This window comes from Trichosurus vulpecula, chromosome 1, assembly GCF_011100635.1.
Source record: "Trichosurus vulpecula isolate mTriVul1 chromosome 1, mTriVul1.pri, whole genome shotgun sequence".
NCBI classification, from domain to species: domain Eukaryota; kingdom Metazoa; phylum Chordata; class Mammalia; order Diprotodontia; family Phalangeridae; genus Trichosurus; species Trichosurus vulpecula.
This window is the reverse complement of record NC_050573.1, coordinates 8,457,562-8,478,981: the sequence shown is the minus strand read 5'-3', so window position 1 is coordinate 8,478,981 and position 21,420 is coordinate 8,457,562. Positions and strand designations below refer to the sequence as shown.

The 21,420-nt window shown below is 59.5% G+C and overlaps 1 protein-coding gene across 1 annotated transcript; it reads right to left on the bottom strand.

The window, feature by feature from the left end:
* Positions 1-1,278: 1,278 nt before the first annotated feature.
* LZTR1 (leucine zipper like transcription regulator 1) lies at positions 1,279-20,125 on the bottom strand. Its single transcript, XM_036758617.1, has 20 exons — positions 19,881-20,125; positions 19,428-19,490; positions 18,722-18,778; positions 18,234-18,313; positions 17,478-17,586; positions 16,704-16,787; positions 16,127-16,184; positions 14,019-14,158; positions 13,542-13,743; positions 12,810-12,920; positions 11,599-11,691; positions 11,208-11,303; positions 6,881-7,043; positions 6,346-6,515; positions 5,571-5,727; positions 4,977-5,103; positions 4,249-4,398; positions 3,510-3,615; positions 3,323-3,403; positions 1,279-1,697 (listed from the first exon to the last, which is right to left on the bottom strand). Exons 1-20 carry the CDS (start codon positions 20,096-20,098, stop codon positions 1,581-1,583), a joined length of 2,382 nt encoding a protein of 793 aa, XP_036614512.1. The 5' UTR covers positions 20,099-20,125; the 3' UTR covers positions 1,279-1,580.
* Between the last annotated feature and the right edge of the window lie 1,295 nt (positions 20,126-21,420).

Below are 21,420 nucleotides of genomic sequence, written 5' to 3'. Positions count from 1 at the left end.
CCATGGCCATCCTTCCCACAAGATGCACAGATGGGATGGATTTCTTTCTGAGAACAGTCATTGCTTAGGGAAGGTGCTTCTGGGCCATCGCAGACCCAGGATCCTGAATAATTCCAACACGTTTGTATTTTTTCATGACTAGTTCAGAAGCCTCAGTGACAGACAGGTAAACGGACCAATGAGAACCGCAGGTACTAGGCGGTCATTCTTGCAAACCCAGCTGGTACAGATTCGCACCTCCCCCAGCGTGGCTGATGGTTTTTAAAACTACAGACTTAACCGTTAACAAAAATGCACGTAACAACAGGCCAGCTCAGCCCAAGTCTGTAGCCTTTAGAAAGGCACAACCAAGTCAGTAAGGAAGGACAAAGAAGCCCAGAGGATGCCTGAGGTTGGTGTCTCTGCTGGCCTGGCCCCACAGGGGGCAGCTTTAGCCTGAGGCCGGCAGAAGCTGCCACAGACAGGTCATGGGAGGGCAGAGAATAGCTGGCCCACTGACTGCCCCTTCCTGTCTCCCAGCTGCACTTTCCCTGTTGATGGAACGGGGTAGTTATACCACCTAATGAGGCTCATTTGGGAAAAAGTTGTGTAAAACCCAAAGTCCTCCTGAAGGGCGGGCTGTTGTCAGGAGGCAGGACGGCCTCTGGGAGCCTGGGGGTCCCCTAGTTAGGACCAGGGCCTGGGAGCCCAGGGGCCACTGCTGGTTGAGGCCTCTTTACACCACCTGTCCAGGTCTTGACAGTCTAGGAGCAGTGGGACTCTGGCCTCCAGTCCTTAGGAGTCCCACTAGGGACAGATGCCACAACCACTGGCCTGGAAGGATAAGAACAGGGACGGGGCCCAGAAAATGGCAGACCAAAGAGAAAGGAGCAGGGGTAAGGTCAGAACGTGTGGCTCAGTGGTCAGTGGTGTGCTCTTACTTGGGCCCTCCCCTTGCACTTCATGCCTAGGGCTGACGTGGGGCTTGTAAAGGCTAGACCTCTCAAGATGGTGTGGTGTGTGCCCATCAGTCATAGAATTGTGGAGGGGCTGGTCACCTACAGCTTCCCTGACCAGACCAAGGCAGTGATGATAGCCAGGTACATACTGAAGGGTCATCCAGTCCCAAACTCTGGGCTCTGGTGACAAGAGGGCCTGCAGTGGTGCTCCCTGGCACAGGACAGAATCCAGGCCACTGATCTCTGTCCAGCCCAGCCTTCATCCTTGGCCACGGGGAGGGGAGCTGGGTGTACTACAGGCCTCCCTCCCCACTCATTTACAGGCTGAGGGATCCCAAGGCACAAAACTGTTACAACTTTTACTTCTAAATGGTCTTTCAAAGTAGCGTGACTTTCAGTCCTGAAGGCTGGGGCCTTGTGCGCAAGGCTCCCCCAAAGCTCTGGCAGAAGTGGGCAGTCCCTCCAGGGAAGCTAGGCCCAGAGGATTTCATGGATCTGTTGCAGCCCAGTTGAGGGTCTTCTCCACCTATTGGCCCCTTGCCCCAGTCCTGCTGAGCATCTGTGCTTCTGCCCAGGCCGTTCTGGGCACATGGAGCTTCCCAGGGCTGCAGACAGCCACCGAAGGTGGGGGCTTGGGTGGCATCATATGTCAGAACCCAGCTCGGCGCATTGCTTGTCAGATATGTGAGTGGCCAGAGACTCGATGATGTCCACAAGGAGTGGTTGGCTCAGGGCGCGCAGGTTGGGCAACTTGGAAACCTTTGGGAAAAGCAACGAGATTACAGGCTCCACATCCTCTGGCGACGAGGATCTTGGGGTCACGAGGGAGGGAGGGCCCTAGGCTCCGGGGCTCTGACCCCCTGGGGGAGCATGTGCTCACACACGTAGCATCACAGACACGTTCCCCTTCCCTCGGCACATGCTCACACCTGGACACTCATAGCCACAAAGCATGTGTTCACACGCAGAGCACCTGGCCCACCAGACCCTCCCTCCAAAGTCATCATCTCTAAGCTAAATATCTCATGACGTGGTTTCAGGTCCGTTGATAACGTGCTACAGTGAGATGAGTGCTGGGCTTGGGAACAAGGGCCTGGGTTCAAATCCTGACTTACTTCCTGTGCTGCAGGGCACACCACGCCCTCGCAGGGCCTGTTTCCTGACCTGTGAGGTGGATGGGTAGTTCCTCCCAGCTCTCCATTACCATCCCAAGCCAACATGTGGCATTTCTCCCCCCTCAGCATCCCCTCCCTTTGTGACAAAGGCCTCCCTCTCCCCTCTGGACACAGGCCACATCCAGTGTCCCAGTCTCTGCTGCCAGTTACCACCTGGTAAATACAGAGGCTCAGCTCTAGTCTGGTGAGGCCATGAACCGTTCTGCCCCTCGTAGGAAAACTCCCGGCCCTCAGCCCAAGAAGCAGGGACCCTCCTGGACCATTGGGGGAAGCCAGGCTGGCAGAGCCCAGGTCGTGGGAGGACATTTGCACCTGGAGCGATGTTTAGGTAAGCAGCAGCGCATTTATTTGCAGGACTCCTAGACCCTGCCTGCTTAACTGGACCCTTAAGGAAAGCCCAGCTCTAGGCCCCACTGGGAGCATCATTAGGGAGCCTGCAGGCCTAGGGAGCTTGGGTCCTGGGCGTGGCCACCCCCTTTTCCCTTCTCTGGGACCCACTACATGGCTGAACTTAAACAAATATGATTTCCAGCTTTGTAGGCTTGGCCTGCATGTGGCAGGAGGCCCAGCCCAGGAAGGAGGAGCCAATCGTCCTCCCGGCTCTGTCCCATTAGCAGCCACATTCGGCACCTCCCAGACCTCCCCTTCCTGGCCACAAGCTGATGGTCACAGCTCACGGTAGCCGCCTGGAGCCAGGCCTGCCAGCCCGGGAGGGCTCAAACTCCACCACCATGCCCCTGTTTGCTCCCAATCTCCCGCTAGGACTCAGGCCGCACTAGGAAGGGGAGGTCCATCACTTAGCACAGATGTCAGGCAGGACAGCAAGGACACCTACACTTCAAAAGGGTCCTGTCCACTGCCCGTGGGGTCTGCTCACGGCCAGGCCCTCTGTCCCCTTGAGTTGGGGCCGCCCTCCCTTCCTCCTGACCCAGCTGGGAGGAGGCCTTCGGGCTTTATCCCCAAGGAAGCTGTAGGACAGCTGGCCCTGCGGCCTTCTCTGGGAGGAGAGGCCAGGGACATCAACTGGGGCAGTGCCTGCTGCCCCAAGGGCCTCAACCGGAGCAGGAGAGGATCTGGGGATGGAGGGCGTGTTCTGGGCAGCGGATGCAAGGCTTCCTTCCAGTCTGTTGCCAGGGCACTGGCCCCTCAGAGCCAGGGCAGGCGGGGTGGGCAGCAGACCCCCCAAACCCCAGGAAAGAGCCAACCAACCTTGGTGAACTGGTGCACGATGATGTGAAGGCAATGCCTCTTCATGTCCAGGGCCTGGGTCTTGTCGGCGGCCTCTAAAATCTGAGACAGAGAAGTTCGGGCCATCAGCGTTAGCTACAAGAGGTCCCCCTCCACTGACTGCCCCGGATGCTCGAGGGGCCAGGCATGTCACCAATGGGGCCCTTACCTGGAGCACATTCTCCACCGTCACGTTCATCTCCAAATTCTGCCGGCAGTAGGCCTGGAGCCGGTTGTTGTAGAAGCCGTAGTAATAGGGGGCAGCAAAGAGATAGCTGGGGGACAGTTAAGGAAAGCCGATGGCCCCCAGAGGGGTGCAGGGGCTCTCAGCCATAACACCTGGCCTTCACAGCTGGTGGCCCTGCCCTGAGGGACCCTATGCAAGCACCAGACTACAGCAGGGAATGGACAGGAAATACTGGGAGGGGCCCCCTTCAGGCTACTTGCTGGATGACCTGTAAATGGGGATGTTGGTGAGGGTGAACAGACTAGAGGGAGAGGGATGTTTGATGGGTATTAACGCAGATCGGGCTGCAAAGAGGAAGGCAGGGCCCCCTGCAGAAGGTCTCCGCAGGGGCATCCACTAGGGGATCTGTAGCGGGGCACACCCAGCGCTCCAGATGGCAAAGGGAGGGATAGGGGCCAGTAAGTGCCATGGAGAGGGGGAGGGCCCCCCATCCAGCCACAAGGGGCCTGGAGGCCAGGGGACGAAGGAGCGTGACAGCCGAGGAAGGGGGCCCAATCCCCCGAGTCCAGGCAAGGAAAGGCCCAGATCCCCGGGCCAGCCATGGCAGAGCCAGGATTAGACCTCAGACTCTGGGCTCCCAGTGCCTGCAGCCATGCTGGGCGGCTTCCCCCAAGCCCCTCTGCCCTCCCGGCCCAACTGTCCGCCTCGAGCCGCAGGATACAGAGAATCCTCGGGGGGCATGTTCACTTCACCATAGTAGATGTAGCGGAGCATGGACTCGAAAGCCTGCTTGCTGGGCACCATTTCCCCAATGGAGATGTTGACTTGGCCATCTTCAGGCATGAAGGACCGAAACATGGCTTCAAAGTAACTGGAAGACAAAGGAAGCCCTGCCGCCATCTGGGAGCCTGGAGCCAGCGTCCCCACCCCCAGCCACCATCCAGGAGCCAGCATCCCCACCCTGGCTGCCATCTGGGAGCCTGGAGCCAGCGTCCCCACCCCCAGCCACCATCCAGGAGCTTGGAGCCAGCATCCCCACCCCCAGCCACCATCCAGGAGCCAGCGTCCCCACCCCCAGCCACCATCCAGGAGCCTGGAGCCAGCGTCCCCACCCTGGCTGCCATCTGGGAGCCTGGAGCCAGTGTCCCCACCCCCAGCCACCATCCAGGAGCTTGGAGCCAGCATCCCCACCCCCAGCCACCATCCAGGAGCCAGCGTCCCCACCCCCAGCCACCATCTGGGAGCTTGGAGCCAGCGTCCCCACCCCCAGCCACCATCCAGGAGCCAGCATCCCCACCCTGGCTGCCATCTGGGAGCCCAGGCCTGGCACGGTGTCCCTCCTGCCAAGCCCCAGCCTCCCCGTCTTCTTCTTCGGCTCAAGCCCTTCTACATGGTTTTCCACTACGTCTCCCACCTCCCTCCTAGGCCACATCCTCTTCTGTCACACACCTGGAGCGGGCGGCCAGAATGGCCTTATGAGCCGGGCGGGGGTGACCGTCTAGGAGTAAGGTGATGTCACAGAAATCTGTCCCTGCCCCCTCCAAGCAAGCCTTCATATCCTGGATCAGCGAGGTCCCTACAAGAAGCAGGATCAGCATGGGGACATGCCTCTCGTGGCAGCCCTGAGCCTGGGCTCCCTTCTGGGAGAAGGCAGATCTACCTCACCAGGGCGGGAGCAGCCGTGTGACTTTTCAGTTTCATGGTCACCAGAGATAAAGAGGATTAAAATGGACCCTGATTGCTGTGTGGGCCCTTCTGCTCTCACATTCGGGACACAGAGAGGGCATTGCCATTGGAGTCTGTGGCCCAGTCTACACCCAGCAGCACCCCAGCACATCCTGTCCTCACGCACACGTATTGGCTGGGCAGCCAGGCAACCCTGGGCATGTCAGTGGCACCCTCTGGGCTCCAGCTTCTTCATCTGGGCATCATGACCCTTGTGGACATGCCTCGGCAGAGTGCAGTGGGGGAAGGGCTGTGCAAACACCTTGAAGGAGCTGGCTGAGGGGGACAGAACCCCCTGGGGAGGGGGCAGCAGCCCACCTATGTCCACTGGCTGCTCCGAGTGGGCCCGGATGGGTGGCTGCTGCTTCCTTCGCACGATCTCCACAATCAGGGAGGATGAGAGATGCTCAAACTCCTTCATCATTATCACCTGGTTGAAGTGGGACTCCTTCACCACAAAGTTCAGGCAGTGCTCCTGCAGGGCAGAGATGAGAGATGTGGAGAGACAGACAGAGATGAGGGAGACAGAGAAGTCCTGGCTGTCCTGCTGCTGGGCCCAGCCTGGAAGGTGGGCCCAGGGCTGCCCCTTCCCTCTTGGGGTCCTGCTCCAGCCACGTCCTCCTTTGAGAGGTGGCCCCAACATTGCTCCCAGGCCCCCTGATTGAGGAGATGATTCCCCCCCTTGTTCTCCTAAGACCACCAGGACAGAACCCTCCCCCCAGGCCTTTTTGAATGAGCCCCCTCCCTCTAGGCTCCCTGGTGATAAAGGATCATCACAGGTTCGAGTGGAAGCAGTTTGTCCTTGTTTAGGCCTCAGAGACTGCCTGTTCACACTGATCCTGCTTCTCTCGACCCCTGTCTGCCCTTTGGCATTCTCACCTGGCCCCCTCCCCCACCACCACCCCTTCTGTAGCACGTGAGCAGCCTCTCCCTCCCTGGGGGTGGGGGATGCTGCTGGGCTAAAGCCACAGCCTGTGCCCAAGGTCTCAGCCCCAGACCCTCCCCTCCCAGGCCTCCACAGAGCAAGTCTCCAGGAGCAGGCAGCATGGCCCGTCTATGTACCTCCTGCCGCGGTCGCCCACACACCTCTCACCTTGAGCTGATCCAGCTGCAGCTTGTTGGCATTCTCGCACACGGTGAGGACGTTCTGCAGGTCCACAGAGGCCTCGATGTACTGAAGGCAAAGCTGCTCCAGCCGGCACAGCTTGAAGCTCAGCGCCAGCTTGTAGACATCCATGATGAGCAGCACCTCGTGCACGTGCCCTGGTGTTCACCAAGGGACAGGCTGAGCTGCCCTCCACCCTGCCCCAGCCGCCTCAGTTCTCTAGCCGTAAAATGGGGACCCTAACCACTGTACCGCCTGGTGCCCAGCATGCTGGAGGAACACCCCGCCAAGAGCTCGTAGGCGCTGTGCCACAGCCCCAGGAACAGGGCAGGGCCTGGGCCCACGGCAGCCTCCTTCGGCTCCAGACCCACAGCTGTCCATCCATCTGCCCATCTCCCTGCCCCCCATCAGGTCACAGAGGGATCTGGACAGGGCTTGGGAAGGCCTCCACACGTGGCACCCCCACACCACCAGGCCCTTGGAACACCAGCCTGGGCTTCCGGGGCTCCCTGCCAGGCCCTACCTTTGCGTGGGTACTTGATCTTGTCTGTGTACAGGAATTGCATGAGCACCTCGAAGGGCTGCGCCTCGGCCTCTCGGATCGCCACCTCCAGCAGAGAAGGTGGCAGAGGCGGCTTCCCACCCGTGGCCCCTGGCCCCTCCTCCTCGGGCTCCAGCTTAGATTTCTAGACCAGGCAAAGTAAGGAAGTGGAAATGGTGGCCTTCAGAGCCAGAGTCCTGTCATGTGACTGCCTCGGTCTGCTCATCTGTACAATGGAGCGCCCCACCCTCTTGCCAGGCTGCCATATGTAAAAGGCACAAAGACCCTCCTGTGACAGTCACAGCATCTTAGACTTCAAGCTGGAGGGAACTTGGTGCTTGTCCAACCCAGCATTTTACAAGTAAGGAGACTGAGCTGCGAGGGAAGAGGTGACCAGGCCCCCTGAGTTCCTGCTGTGCGCATGTCTCTGTCACAGGACAGGAGCATGGAAGGAGCAGGTGCCAGAGAGTGAAGGCTCAGGTTGGAGGCAGGGTGAGGGAGGAGCGGCTCACACCACCCTGACAAAGCACTTCCCTTGCAGATATGGAAACATTCCCATTCACAAATGTAGAAACTGAGGCTCGGGAGGCAAGACAGGCCCGGCACCGTGGTCCTCCATGCTGCAGAAGATGCCCCATGGTCCCCCAAAACCCTGATTCACAGCCATGTCTGGACAATGCAGACCGGCTAATGCCACCCCCCAGAGTACCGGGCCTGCAGCAGGGATACCCATGAGGGTCTGAGGCGCCTGGCCAAGAAGGCCTCTGGGATCCTCTTGGGCTAAATCAGGCTGCCCAGGAAGCGCCTCAGAGACGGACAGGACGTCCACACTGGAACAGCTCCCAGGACCTCACAGCTTTGCTGACCTCCAGCTTAAGCTGGCCCCTTGGATTCTGCCTGCCAGGGTCTTCCCAGAGCCCGTGATCCACAGATCCCTGAGCCTCCTGCAGGCCAAGCACTCCCCATCCCTGCAGCCTCCCATCGGCCGATCTCCAGTCTCATCCTGTGCCGGATGCCTCCGGCCTGCAGAGAACTCCGAAGAAGGCAAAGATTCTGGAGCACCGCGGGCAGGAAAATCTGAGTGGCAAGGGGGACATGGATGGGCTGCCAGGCCACCACAGCCACCCGACTTAGGCCCTCTCACTGGTTCTTCCACTCCTTCCCTTGCTGCTTCACTCACCATTCCTCTCCTTGCTCACTCCCTCGTGTCCTTGATGACTGGCTGGCTCCCATGCTGGCTGGCGCCCTCCCACACCAGCTGGCTCCCACACCAGCTAGCTCCCTCTCATGCCAGCTCATTCCCACGTGGGCTCGCTCTTATGCCGGCTGGCTCCCATGCTGGCTGGCTCCCACACCAGCTCACTCCCATGCCGACTGGCTCCCACACTGGCTGGCTGGCTCACTGCTCCTCTCACTTGTTCTTTGCTCGCTTATCCCCTCACCTGTTCGTTCACTAGCTCGCTGGGCAGGCTGCATCCATCATGTATTTGTGAAGCCCTTTGGCTGATTCTGTATTTGTCTCCATTCACTCTCACTGCAGGGTTCTTCCCCGCCCCCACCATTCTAGGCTGCTGAGCTCTGAACCTGTCCGCTGTCACCCCACAGGTCAGTTCTCCCTGCTCTTAAAATGTGGGATGCATCCCACACGGGCTTTCATCCAAGGCCCTGCCAAGATGTCCGACAGCACAGCATCCGCACTGACCAGAAAATCCTGCTCCTTTTACACGACGTGAACTTGGCCGCTGAACCAGGTCACTTGTTCTATCACCGCCGGACCCACGTCCCTCCATCTCTTCCACCAGAGGTCAGATGCTCTGCTAAAAATCGAGGTAACCTCTAGCAATGGGCCTCTCCTGATGGACCCAGTGAGTGACCCCAGCAGAAGTCTGGCCTGAGCTATTCATCCTGTGGAATCCTACTAGCCTTTGCCAGGAATCCAGGGCAAGCTTACTGGCCTACGTCCACATGCCACGCTCTTCCCTTCTCTGAAAACCGGGTCCACACCTGCCCCCCCTCCAGGGCCGTAGCACCTGAGACTACCCTGAGTGGCTCAACAATCACACGCCACCACCCTAGCCAGGGCCCAAGGACAGGGCTCCTCCGGACCTGCTGAGCTAGCTTGGGAGCCAAGGGCCATTTCTGCTCTGTCCTTTCCTGCCCAAGAAGCCCAGTTCTTGGTGGAGAGAAGCCACACGCCTGGGGAGTAGGTCTGCCGGGCATCCTCCGTGGTGGGCGTCCCACCCACTCTGAGCAGCCCACCTGACTGACTTCTCCACCGCTCGGCTCATTCTGGGTGTTAACACTCCCGACGCAGTTCTTAGGGACCACACCTCCTCAGCTCCCTAGCCTCGCCACCATGATCTGTGTGCGTCTTGTGTTCACATCTGAGCTGCCAAGCACCCCCGCTTGTCTCTTCAGGCAAATTACCCTTCATTTCCACATTGGAACGGGTGTCTTCAAACTCCATTCTCGAGAGTTTTACTTCTCTCCTGGATACGATAATGCCAATTAAATTTTCTTTAGGGCCAGTCACCTGACCCACCCTGTGCCACTGTGGGCAGAGAGCTCACCAGTAAATGGGACCTAACGGGAGTCATCCATCACCGGAACGCCAAGCTGCGATCTGTTTACCCAAGGTCTCATCTCTTCTTCCCACCAGCACTGCCCACCACACATGACAACAGCTCTTTTCTGGGTGGTCACTGGTCTTCATTCAAACGCTCCTTCTACCCGGCCCTCCCCACCCCCACAGACCACATTTCCCAACATATTCCCCCTCTTTAGTTCATAAGGCGACTGATCCCATGGAGGCACCTATACATTAGGAACGCCAGGCCTCTGGACATCTGCAGATGGACACCAACAATCTATCACTGGCTGCTTCTGCAGATTTGTCTCTCAGGAATTTCAGCTGAAAATTCAGTAGGAAAGCACAGTGGGCTCATGCTATAGACAGTCTTCTTCCTCCTTCTTTTTCAGGTTCAAGGCCTTTTGCACAGGATCATGGAGTGGCTGTTTTGAAGCTGAAAAGGACCTTGGAAACTGAGGCCCAAACAGGGGAATGACCTGGAGACAACGGGGGACCTGAATCCAAATAAAAGCCTCACGTTTTCTGCCCGGCTGTGCTGAGCTCCACTCCTGGCCTGGAACCCGTCACACCTGTGCTTGAAGCTGTGGCCCAGAAATCCCAGTGCCGTTCTCAGGGAGCATCACCTCCATGACCAAAGCTACATCTCTCTCCAGAGTCCTGCCTTTTGTGGGTGGCAGACACAAAAGGAGCTCCCATAACCCAGACAGGCATCTTCACAATCATGACCCTTGGTGATGGTCTTTAGGTTCCTTCCTGCCAGGTCAAGCTGTTTGTACCTCCACCACATGATAGAAAAGAACATGACAGGAACGCTTCTCCTTGTGTCAATCAGCAGACAGGATGATGACAGTGGGAGGCCGTCCATCATGTGTTGGGTCTCTGGATTCTTAGAAAACTGCCCCCCAGTCCCAGGCAGGGACCAAGTCCCGCTGGTCCCCTCTTCCTCTGCCCACACTGAGGGCATCAAGCCCTCGAGGGGCTCCCTCACTTTTTCAGAGGACAGCTTTGCTGCCGGTGTTTGCTGGTTCTTCCTGTTCACCTTCTCTACATCATACCATTCCACGTGCACGCACACACACACACAAAAGCCACCTCCTCCTAACACCAGTCACACACCCCCTGGGCCTCACAGAGCTCTTCTCTGTGTTTTCACACTCACTCCCCTCTCCTCTTTTTATGAAGTCCCTTCATTCACGCTGACAACCTACCAAGAGAAGAGGCCTCCCCTGGGTTAGCCCTTGTAGGAGGGAAATCCGCCTGCATTCTGGACCTAGGCTAGTCACGTGGTGGAGACAGAGGCCACCCCAGCTGCCCAGGCTTGCTGAGAGGAGAATGCCTGGGTCCTCAGTCATTCCTGCTAACAGCTCTCTCAGAGATCTTCAGGTCAGAGCTGGGGGGGGGGGCTCAGAACAGGGACCAATAAGTCACAGGTCCTCCAGTCTTTAACTACAAAGCATTTGCCGTCCACTGATTTCATTAGGTCCCCACAGCATCCCTTTGAAGTAGATGCCCTGTGGCCATTTTACAGATGAAGATACCTCAGGATTCACACCCAGGTCTTTGTGCCCCATGCTCAGAGGTTCATCCCCTCTGCCCTTGCTGCCTCTAAGAAAGTGACCTTGGGGCCCACGTTGCCTGGGATTTCAGAGGGGTGGAGATCAGCACTCCTGAGCAGCCCGCTGCCCTCTGGAGGAAGCCTGGGATGGGAGGGACACTCACCTGTCGCACTCGCTCCCGGGCCTGCATTATCTTCTTCCGAAGCCATTTGCAGCGTGCCGTGACAATTGCAATGTGTCCTCGGACCCGCTCCTCCTTCTGTCAATGCAAAGAAAGCAGCCGCATCAGGCTCCACGGGCAGCGGCAGCTGCTGCTGTCAAGGGGCCCGCCTCCTCCAGCAGGTGCCCTGTGCCCCGGAGGAGGGGCAGGAGCCATCCTGGGGCCTGGCGAGGAGCAGGGCCAAGGGTGCTGGACCTGCAGTCAGTGTTAGGACCCCGGGGACAATCCTGGCTCTGCCTGCCACTAGCGCCTGGGTCACATCAGTCACGTCACCTGATGCCCCGTGCCTCAGCATCCTCGCCGGTGACGTGAGGGGCATGGCCCACATACTCACTTCTCCCAGAATGAACTCCACATCGCTGAACTGGCGGCTCTCCCACAGACGGCCGTAGTCTTCATGTAACGTACACTTTGGGTAGCAGGAAAACTGAAAGACAAGAGTCCCCTTGGTCCTCCTGGGCCTTCCGTCACACCCGCCCAGATCAGAGCCTGGAGAACCCAAAGGGACCAAAGAAGGTCTTCTTGGCACCATGCTGACCTGTTCCCCAAGCTCCCCAGAGCTCTGGGTCTGAGCACACACATGATCACAGAACCAGAGCAGGAAGAAACCTTCTCACCAGACCCTCCCCCTGCCCCTAACACCTTGACAAAGAGTCGTCCAAGCTTGACTTGATCCTCACCAAGGGTGGGAAGCTCACTACCTCCCCAAGTCCCTGCTCCATTTTTGGGTGGCCCTAATTTTTAGAAAAGTTCTTTTTTATCAACCTGAACCCCATCTCCTATTTCCCACCCCTCATTCTGGAAAGCCCTGAGGAGTAAGGCATAGGATGGCCTCTTGCACAGGACTGCCCTTCAGAAATGTTCCCCCTGGATCAGCATCCCCAACTCTTGCTTGTCAACATTCTGCCTAAAATGTGGGGCCCAAATGAAGTGAGGGAGGCCAGGCAGGGCTAAGGCCGGGGTGGGAGGTGACCCCAGACCTCTAGAACCCAGTGCCCTCACCCTGTAAGGCAATGCAGACCTGTCCAGGCCATCACAAAGGGAAGGCTGTACCTCCATCCTAACCCACTGGGCCTTCTGAGCCCCACATTCGCCCTGTCAGTGGCAAATGTGGGCCTCCATCTTGGCCCCTGATGCTCCCAGGCAGAGGACGGAGCCCTCCTGGTGGGTAGGCCCTCAGGGGGATTACATTGCTCTCCATGCAGCATCCAGCCACCCAGCTCTTCCCTTCAGCCTGCCATCCTGTCTCCAAGGTGGACACCAGGAATGCTGCCCAACACTCTGCTGGTCCCAGCCCTCCCGGGAGGTCCTCCCCTCCTCTGGACTCCCAAGCCATTCCTCTAGTCTTCTGTTCCAGGGGGCCGCAGGCCACACTCACCAGGGGTCTGGGCAGCACAGAGGGTGAGCGTGGCCTTCTTTCCGTCATGTTACCGCTGCCCTGTGGGCCCCATGGCAGGCCCAAGCCCACCCCTGAATGGAGGTCCAGGCAGGTGCCCAGATGCCCAGCTCGGCGGCCCGCCGGGGCCCTGCCCTTTCTCCAGGTACCTGAAATCTGTACATTTCACCGCTCCGAATATTGTTGTCCACTGTCCCACCAAATATGTACATGGCGTCCGAAATGACGGCGGCCGCGTGGAACAGCCTCCCACTGGGCAGCTAGGAGATAGGAGGAGAGGAGAGAGCTGGGTGAGGAGGGGGAGGGACACTGAGCACAGCTGCTGGGCCCCACAAACAGGGTTGAAGGTGAGGGGCTCTGGGCAGGCTCACTGAGCCCCTGCACGGCCAAGCAGATAGAGGGAGAGGCCGCGTGAGCCGGGCCCAACTGCTGCATCTTTGGGCAAGGCCTTTCCTTCTTGTGGCCTCAGCTTCCCCCTTGGGACATGAGGAGAGGCTCAGACTGACTGGCTCTGATGTCCCTGCAGCTGTGATCTCGAACCCCTCCCAGACCCAGGCCCCACTGCCTCCTCAGTGCGCATCCACACCACACCACCTCTGCCTCTTCCTGGGACCAGGCCCCTGCCCGGCCAGCCTGGCCCTCAGGGACCTGATCAAGGCCTTCACTATAACTGTGACCCATCATAAGCTCCTTGAGGGCAGGGGCCACCTTGCTGCTTGTATATACAGTAAGTGATTAATGCCTGCTGAGTCTAACTCCTTGTGGGACAGTGGTCAAGCCCCTTCCTCTCCCTGGGCAAAAGGCTTTGGCTGGGCTCCCAGAAGCCCCTGCTGCCTCGGCCGCCCACCCAGCCTTCCCGCTGCCAGGGAGAACGCTGCTACCTCGCTGTCGGGACTGGGCTGGATGACGTCCCAAGTCTGGAAGTCCACATCGTAGCAGTGAAGCTCGTTAGGGAGGGTGTTATCAGCTGCACCCCCAAATACATACAGGTGCCGGTCAAAGGCAACCATGGTGTGCCCGTATCTGCGCTGGGGAGGGGGTGGTGAGCCCCGCAGCAAGTGCTCCGTGGGAATCCGGGTCCATCTAGAAGATGGGAGGAGAGGTCAATCCCCACGGTGACACCAAGCCTGCCGACCCTTCCAGGGTTCCAGGCCCTAAGTCAGCAGCGTCAGCGAGCCAAGTGGAGGCTAAGGCCTGCCTCCAGCGCCAGCCCACGTCCCTGGGCACTGCGCCTCACCCCAGGCAGGCAAACAGAGAATTGTGCGCATGTCTCATGGGCAGCGACAGCCAAGGAGCCCCAGGGATTTCTGGGAGCTCTCCAAGGCCTGTGGAGCGGGGACCCCCCCATCCACACTTACACCTTGTCTCTGAATTCAAACTGGAAGAGATTGTTGGTGATCTTGGCTCCACTCTGCCCCGAAAACACAAACATCTTGTCCCTGCAGACTGCCACGGGGAAGTTACAGCAGGAAGGCGGGATCTCGCCGCTCTGCTCGATCTAGGGACGTCAAAGGGGCACAAAGTGGGGTGTTGGCAGACGGGTCACCAGATGGGGGCCAGGCAGGCACGAGCCACCCGCCTGCTCCAAAGACCCAGGATCACCTTCCTAATTCAAATGCCCCACAGGCGCCTTCAAAGACAGAGCCATGAGGCCTGGACCCTGGACGCTCAGGACCCCCCTCCCCCGCCGCAGCTGATGGGGCACAGTGGCACCAGCACTGCCCTCCCTCTTCATGCTCCTGGCCCTGCTCTACTCAGGGGGACCTTGTCATCACCCTATCTGCCTCCTCTGACCCAGGTGTGGCAAGCAGGCTCGTTCCTGCTCACTAGCCCCGGCTGCCAGGCCACCTCCTTCCCCTCTGAACTACAGCCCATGGGCCAAGGGCTCTACCCAAAGGCACCGGGATCTCTGCACGGGCCAGCGTGAGGGGCTGCTCTCAGGCCATGTCCTTAGCAACGTGCCTTGGCACTGGATGCGCCGGCCGCTCTGGCCTCCCACATACAGCCTCCTCTGCTCTGGGCTTTCTCCTGTGGGCTTTTCTGTCTCCTCCACCCACAGGACCACTCCTCCTCGACCTCCTCTACCGGCTCATCACCTGTATCGTGCCCCCGAACTGTGGGTGCTGCCAAAGGTCTGAGCCGGGCCCTGTCTCGGCCCCCTGGGCTCAGGGGTCACCTCCATGCCGACAATACCCAGATCTGCACATCCTGCAGCCCCAGACACTGACTGGCAGGGTGCGTCACTGACGCCTGACTCAGTTTCCTCAACTGAAAAACTAGGAAGGTAACAGAGCCTCCTCCTTCCCAGAGTTGTGACATATCAAGCACCATGGCCAGGACTGGCACACAGTAGGCGCTTAATAAAGACTCACTCCTCCTGCCTAGTGGGCATTTCCAACTGGATGAACCAGGACCAGAATCTCAAGCTCGATCCCAAACCGAAAGCATCTCTCCCCTCCCTCCTGCTCTTTTCCAAGCTTCCCTCCTTGCAGAGGGCCCCTCAGGCCAGCACCAGGACTCCCCCCTCACTCCTTCCACAGCCAGACCACTGCCAAACCTCCTCATTCAGGCCTCCTCCCTGGTCTCCTGCCCTGTGGGCTTCTCCCTCCTCCACCCCAAGGGAGCGTCCTCAGGTGGACAGCTGACCACTCCATTAACTATAAGGCAGCCAGTGGCCCAGGGGACAGAGCGCCAGGCCTGGAGGCAGGGAGACCTGAGTTCAAATCCAGCCTCAGACGTTTCCTAGCTGTGTCACCCTGGGCAAGTCGCTTAACTCTGTTTGCCTCAGTTTCCCCAGCTGTAAGATGGGAATGGTAGTAATAGCATGGGCTCCCAGGGCTGCTATGAGAAGCAAGCGAGAGTTCCGACAGGGGCCAGCATGTAGCAGCCACTACGTAGACCCAGGTTCATGTTGTTATTAAGAGTAGCAAGAATTCCTGCCTCTGGGACAAACCAGAACAGCCCCACCCTTTGCAGACCCACGGGCCCTGACGTCCCCTCCCACACCCTGCTGACTCTGGCCTCCCTGCTGCTTCCTCCATCTCTCATCTCTGCACTTTTGCAACAGCCGGCCCCCACGCCTGGCGTGCCATCCCCGCTCCCTTCTGCCTCAGAGAATCCCTCTCCTCTCTCCAGACCCATCCCAAGTGTCTCGCTCTCCACTGCCCCCAGCTTCTTGTGGCCGCCCAGCCCCTGGCTCCCACAGAATCGCTTTGTTCTCAGCTGAATTTCTCTCATCCTTCTCATCCATGGGCCCAAGGGGTTACACGTACAGGGTGGGAAAAGCTGCTTCCATTTTTCTGAGACAATTGAGGCTCTGGGGGCATAGGTGACAGTCAGGGCCACAGAACCCTGCGAGCCTGAGTCAGGATCTGTGCCCAGGGCTCCTCCTCTTGCCTCCCCCCAGGCCTGGCAGGAAGAAGGACCCTCCAGGGACTGGCCACATGGCCCCAGGCTGGCCTCTCACCTCCTCCCAGCAGGTCAGTTCTCGGTCCTGCAGGCCGATGGTCCATATGTCATTGAGCCTGGATGGGGAGGGATGCAGGGTCACAATCTCGGGCAGCGACAGCCATGCCACAGAGGAGATGGGCAGCGCCCAGCCTGGCTCAGGCTGCTGCCTTCACAGGGACCCCCTGCCGGCCAGCTGGGCCTGCCACCCCAGCCAGGACCAAGAATGCGGCACCCTGGGCAGGCTCAGACCACAGAAGGGGACCCTGGAGGCCCCCACATCTACAAGGGAGAGAAGCCTGAGAGGGCACAATGTCCAGAGAAGAACCAAGTGGGCCCAGAACGGAAGAGGCCTCCTGGGGAGGTAATGAGCCGCCCATCCCAGACGAAGCCTGGACGCTCCCTGTCCAAAAAGTGGCCGAGGGCTGAGCAGGCACAGCCTTGACCACCCTGCTCAAGGGCAGGAGAGTTCCCCCGGGGTCCTTCCAGACCACAAGGTGGCAGAAACACCACAGGCCTCGTTGCACTGCACCCAGTTTGGTGGAGTCGGCCAAGGCCGCTCCCAGGGCAGAGGGCCCAGCCCTGCGTCCACATACCGGGCATTGCCGTCGTAACCTGCAAAGATCCACAGCTTGTCACTGTATACGGTCGCCCCGTGTGCCGACCTTGCCACCGGTAACCTGGGGGGGACCAAGGGACATGTCAGGCTAGGTCCCCAGCAGCCACTAGCCCCGGCCTCCCAGGGACATGCCCTGCACATTCCTCGCACTGTCTCTGGAGGCCTCAGAGTCTGCTGACATCCACGTCCTGGCTTTGGCGTCAGGGAGACCTGAGTTCAAAACCTGCCTTGGATACTTCCTAACTGTATGACCCTGGGCAAGTCACCTGCCTACTGTGTGCCTCAGTTTCCTCAGCTGTAAAAGGGGCATCATAACGGTCCTACAGGTACACACAGCATGACACAGGGAAAGGACTTTGAACACCTTAAACCTGTATTGTCACCGAGTCACTTCACTCATGTCTGACTCCTCATGACCCCATTTGGGGCTTTCTTGGCAGAGATCTTGGAGGGGTTTGTGTTTTCCTTCTCCAGCTCCTTTTACACATGAGGAAACTGAGGCCAGCAGGGTTCAGTGACCTGGCCAGGGTCACCCAGCTAGGGCCCGGTGCTCTATCCATTTAGCCACCCTGCCACCCCCAGAAGTGCCACATAGATGCTGCCCATCATTCTCATCATCCCCGCCCCCAGGCACCCCTGCTGGGCACCTCCCTCCCACAGGGTCCATCGGGAGGCCCCCCTGCCACACCTCTGGAGGGGGCCCCTGAGGCCCCACCCGGGACCCCACCCAGGCCCCGAGGCTGCCACTCACCGCCCTTCAATCTTCCATTCTGCCCACTGCCCGGTGGCAAACTTGTACTCAAACAGATCATTCTTGTTCTTCAGATTGGAATTGGAGTAAATGTCACCGGTGTAGCCACCTGTGAAGACACAGTTCGGTGAGTCAGGTGTGGCTTCTCTGGATGGAGGCCGCGGGGGAGTCCTGCCCCCACAGACAGAGGCCCAGCTCCTGCTCTCACTCCCACCAGGGGGGCTCTGGCTGCAGGCCTCGCTCCTCCCATCTACGGTCTCTGGTGCCCCCTCTGTGTCTCAATCTATGATCTGGACAGAACTGACAGCCTTGGGAAGGAGTGAGGCCCCTGTCACTGGAAATATCCAAGTGGAGCACAGCTGGGTACAGTGTTTAGAGAAGAGTTGGTCTTGCTCCTGGAGGTCCGCTCTCCCCCTGAGATCATGCAGCCCTTTGGCCCCAGTTTCATGAGAGGCCCCTCGTGATGACTAAAGAATGAACATGCTTGAGGCCAAGCCTCTGGTCCAGGCCTGAGCTGGAAGCTGGGCCCTCACCGAGATTGAAGGTGCAACCTGGGTGGGAACTTTGTGTAAAGGCCCACAGCTGGAAGAGGGGGCCCAGGGCGAGGCCCAAGACCCTTTTGCTCACTGCGCCTGAGTATCCTGATGTGTAAAATGGGTCAGTAATCCCAGCACTAGCCCCTCCTGGAGCTGCCTGGCGGGGAGGCGTAGGCCAGGTCAGGAGGGCCCCTGAGGCACAGCCCCGCGAGGTCCTCACCGAACACAAACATGCTGCTCCCGTAGACCACGGCAGAGTGGTGATAGCGGGGGGCCGGCGGCGTCCCCGTGGTGAAAGCCCTAGAGAGAGGGGGGGACAAACGCCATCAATGCTACATGCACAGGGGGCACGCACAGGGAAAAAGAGAACGGAATTCCACAGGGACAAGTCTGAAATCCAGCCCAGCAGGAATTGGGGCTGGGGGCCCAGGGTCTGATGGGAAGGAAGTCCATCTGGTCTGCATGGGAATGGCCCCTGGCTGGGACCAGAGAGCGCTGAAGGCCCGGGGACCTCAGAAATGGGGCAAGGGCAGGGCCAGGGGGGTTCAGGGTCTGGGGGCCCAGGGAGCCAGGATGGAGCAGGGGGCTGGGAGCCCAGGGGGCCAGGCTGGGGGTCCTCATGCTCCCCACCCCCACAGCGGGGCAGGGCAAGGCCAGCAGCAGCATGGTGTGGGTAGGAGAGGAATCGAGATGGCAGCCGGAGCCCACCTGCACCAGGAGCAGTCCTTGACATCGAAGCGCAGGAGGTCGTTCAGCATGGTCTTTCTGAAAGGGACATGGCCAGAGTGAAAAGGGAGGCGTGACCTTAAAAAGGCTGGGGGAGGTCCACAGAAATGGGAGGTCTGGGTCCTGGATCTCAGGGAAGCCCTGCGGGAGGGCCCTGAATGGGGAGCCGGGTTTGAATCCCGAGTCTGGGCAGATCACGGCACTGCCCTGCCTCAGTTTCCTCATTTGTAAAACAAGGTTGTTGGACTGGGAGTCCTCCTAGGCTCTTTCTAGATGGGGAGCTGGAGGACCCTGACCTGGGCCGACCTGTTCTCTCACCATGAGCCAGAGGCCGCTCCCCCAGCCCTGACCTCCCCTGACCTCAGGCCCCCAGCCATGACATTCTACGGTTATGAATTCAATGTATGACCTTGGCCAATTCACTTCCAGCCTTCTCAGACTCAGTTTCCCCCTCTGTAGACTCTCCACATCTGAGCAGCATCTGACTGTCACTCCCACGGTGTAGAAGAGGAAACTGAGTCATGCTGGGGTAAGGGGCCAGCTCATGGGAAGGGGAGGAGGCCCCCGAGGGCAAGCCCCCCCGAGCCACAGGAACGCTCCTGAGTCACCCTAAAATCGGCCCCATGCCCCCCATGAAAGGCCCCCCCAATAAAGGGGACCCCCCCAAGGAGCCCCCATGCTCACCTACCCATTGTCGCCTCCAAAAACGTAGATGGCATCCTTATAGGCGACCACCGTGTGCTTGCTGCGCCTGCCGGGGGAGGGGGAGGGGGAGGTCAGGGAGGGCCCCCGGCCGGGAGACCCCCCCAAAAGGTGCACCCTGCCCCCACCCTCCTTCCCCTGCCCAAGCCCCCCCATGGCCCCGCCCCTCCACCAAGACCCGCCCCCAAGGTCCAGCCTCACCCCACCCCCTCCACCCAGACCTACCTCACCATGATGACCCCGCCCCCAATACCCAGCCCCGCCCCGCCTCCACCCAGGCCCTGCCCCCTAAGGCCTCACCCCAGCCCTGCCCCACCATCGTGACCCTGCCCCCACCGTGGTCCCGCCCCCCAGACCCTTCGTCTAGGCCCCTCCTGGGCCCGTGACCCCACCCCCATCGTGGCCCCGCCCTGGCTGGCCCCGCCCCGTGCCAACACACCTGGCACCCACAAACTCGTCGCAGGGTGGGAGGCGTCGCCATCGGTGCACGGTCTCAAACGGGCCGAAGTTCAGGGTCAGGTACTCCACGCTGTCCGAGCAGCTGTGGTCGAAGTCCACACTCGGGGCCACCTTAGGTCGTGCGGCCGCAGCGGGTCCTGCCACCGAGCCAGAGCCCGGGCCAGAGCCCGAGCAGCCTCCGCCCGGAGCCGCCGCCATGCCCCGTCCGCACCTCCCAGCGGCCCTCGCGTCAGGACTACAGTTCCCAGCAGCCCCCACCACGGAACCGATGCCAGCACCTGCAGGGGATGCGTAGTGACTGCTGGGAAACGTAGTCTGGTCCGGGGCGCGAGGACCTCCGGGAGGCCGAGCCTGGGCGGGTGGCACCGCCCCGGAGACGGCATTTCTTTCCGGAAGTGTCTGGCGGTGCCTGCTGGGAGTTGTAGTCAGAAGATTCTGAGGATCTCGGGCAGGAGAGGGTGCCAGGCACTGAGGTCTTCACTCGAACTAAACTGCCAAGCATTCAAACTCTGCTTCAGAGGGCGCAGCTCCGATAGGCCGGCCACGTTGTTCAAGTGCCAAACACACGCTTGCCAAGGAGATTGTTTTATGGAGCACTCAGACAGGGCAGGCGTTCACATGATGGTCAGAAGAAGCCATCCAAGGACTCTCAAGGTCTCTCTCAAGAACTTTGGAATTGATTGTGTGACACGGGAGACTCTGACACGGGAGCGCTCAGTTTGGCGCGCTCGCATCAGAGGAGGCGCCGTGCCCTAGGAGCAAAGCAGCATTGGGACAGCTCAAAGGAAATGCAGGATGTGCATTTAGAGGCTCCACCCCAAATGTCCATAAGGACTATTTGTGCCCAACCTGCGGTGGAGCTTTCCGAGCTCGTCCTGGCCTGATCAGCCACAGTCAGACACACTGAATCTTTACTCAAGCATTTTGCTCCTCTTCGAGAACAAAGGACAACCACCAACCAACCAGCCGGTGGGTTTTCTGTGAGCAGGAATGTGCACTGCTTGCTGCCAAGAACGCTGGGTGGCGGGGAGGTGGAGCCTGATGGGAGCTCGGAGCAGGCCGGGAGACGTGGCTAGAAGCTAAGGTCTTTCCATTGCCCGCACTAGGGCACCAAAAAGCATTCCGTTTCCAGCCTCTCTGCCTTCGCCCAGGCTGTCCCCCCTGTCTTGCACACACTCACTTCACCTTCTTATAATCCTTATCTTCAAGGCTCTGCTCTGGCCACCTCCCCTGGGAAGCCTTCCTTGATTCCACCCACTTATTAATACCTTCTTACGTCCAATTAGTTTGGATTTATTTATTGGTCCGTGGTCTTAAATCCATTGGAATGTTGAGGGTGGAGTGGTTCCATCCATCAGTCCATCTATCCATCATTACTTAACTGTTAAGCCTGAGACACAAACCTTCCTGCTTTCCTTCTGTCCCAAAGGGAGAGGAGGCAGGGGCAGTGGTGGTGCTAGAAACCACCTTCCCCCACCCCAGGGTCATCCGGGGAAGGTCCAGGGTCACTCGGCCCACCT

Coding starts and splice junctions, on each gene's coding strand:
- LZTR1 (XM_036758617.1), bottom strand. CDS start 20,098: ATGGCGGCGGCTCCGGGCGGAGGCTGCTCGGGCTCTGGCCCGGGCTCT. Junction 19,491..19,880: donor GACGAGTTTGTGGGTGCCAG/GTGTGTTGGCAC, acceptor CTCCCCCGGCAG/GCGCAGCAAGCACACGGTGG. Junction 13,744..14,018: donor TTTGAATTCAGAGACAAGGT/GTAAGTGTGGAT, acceptor CCCATCTTCTAG/ATGGACCCGGATTCCCACGG.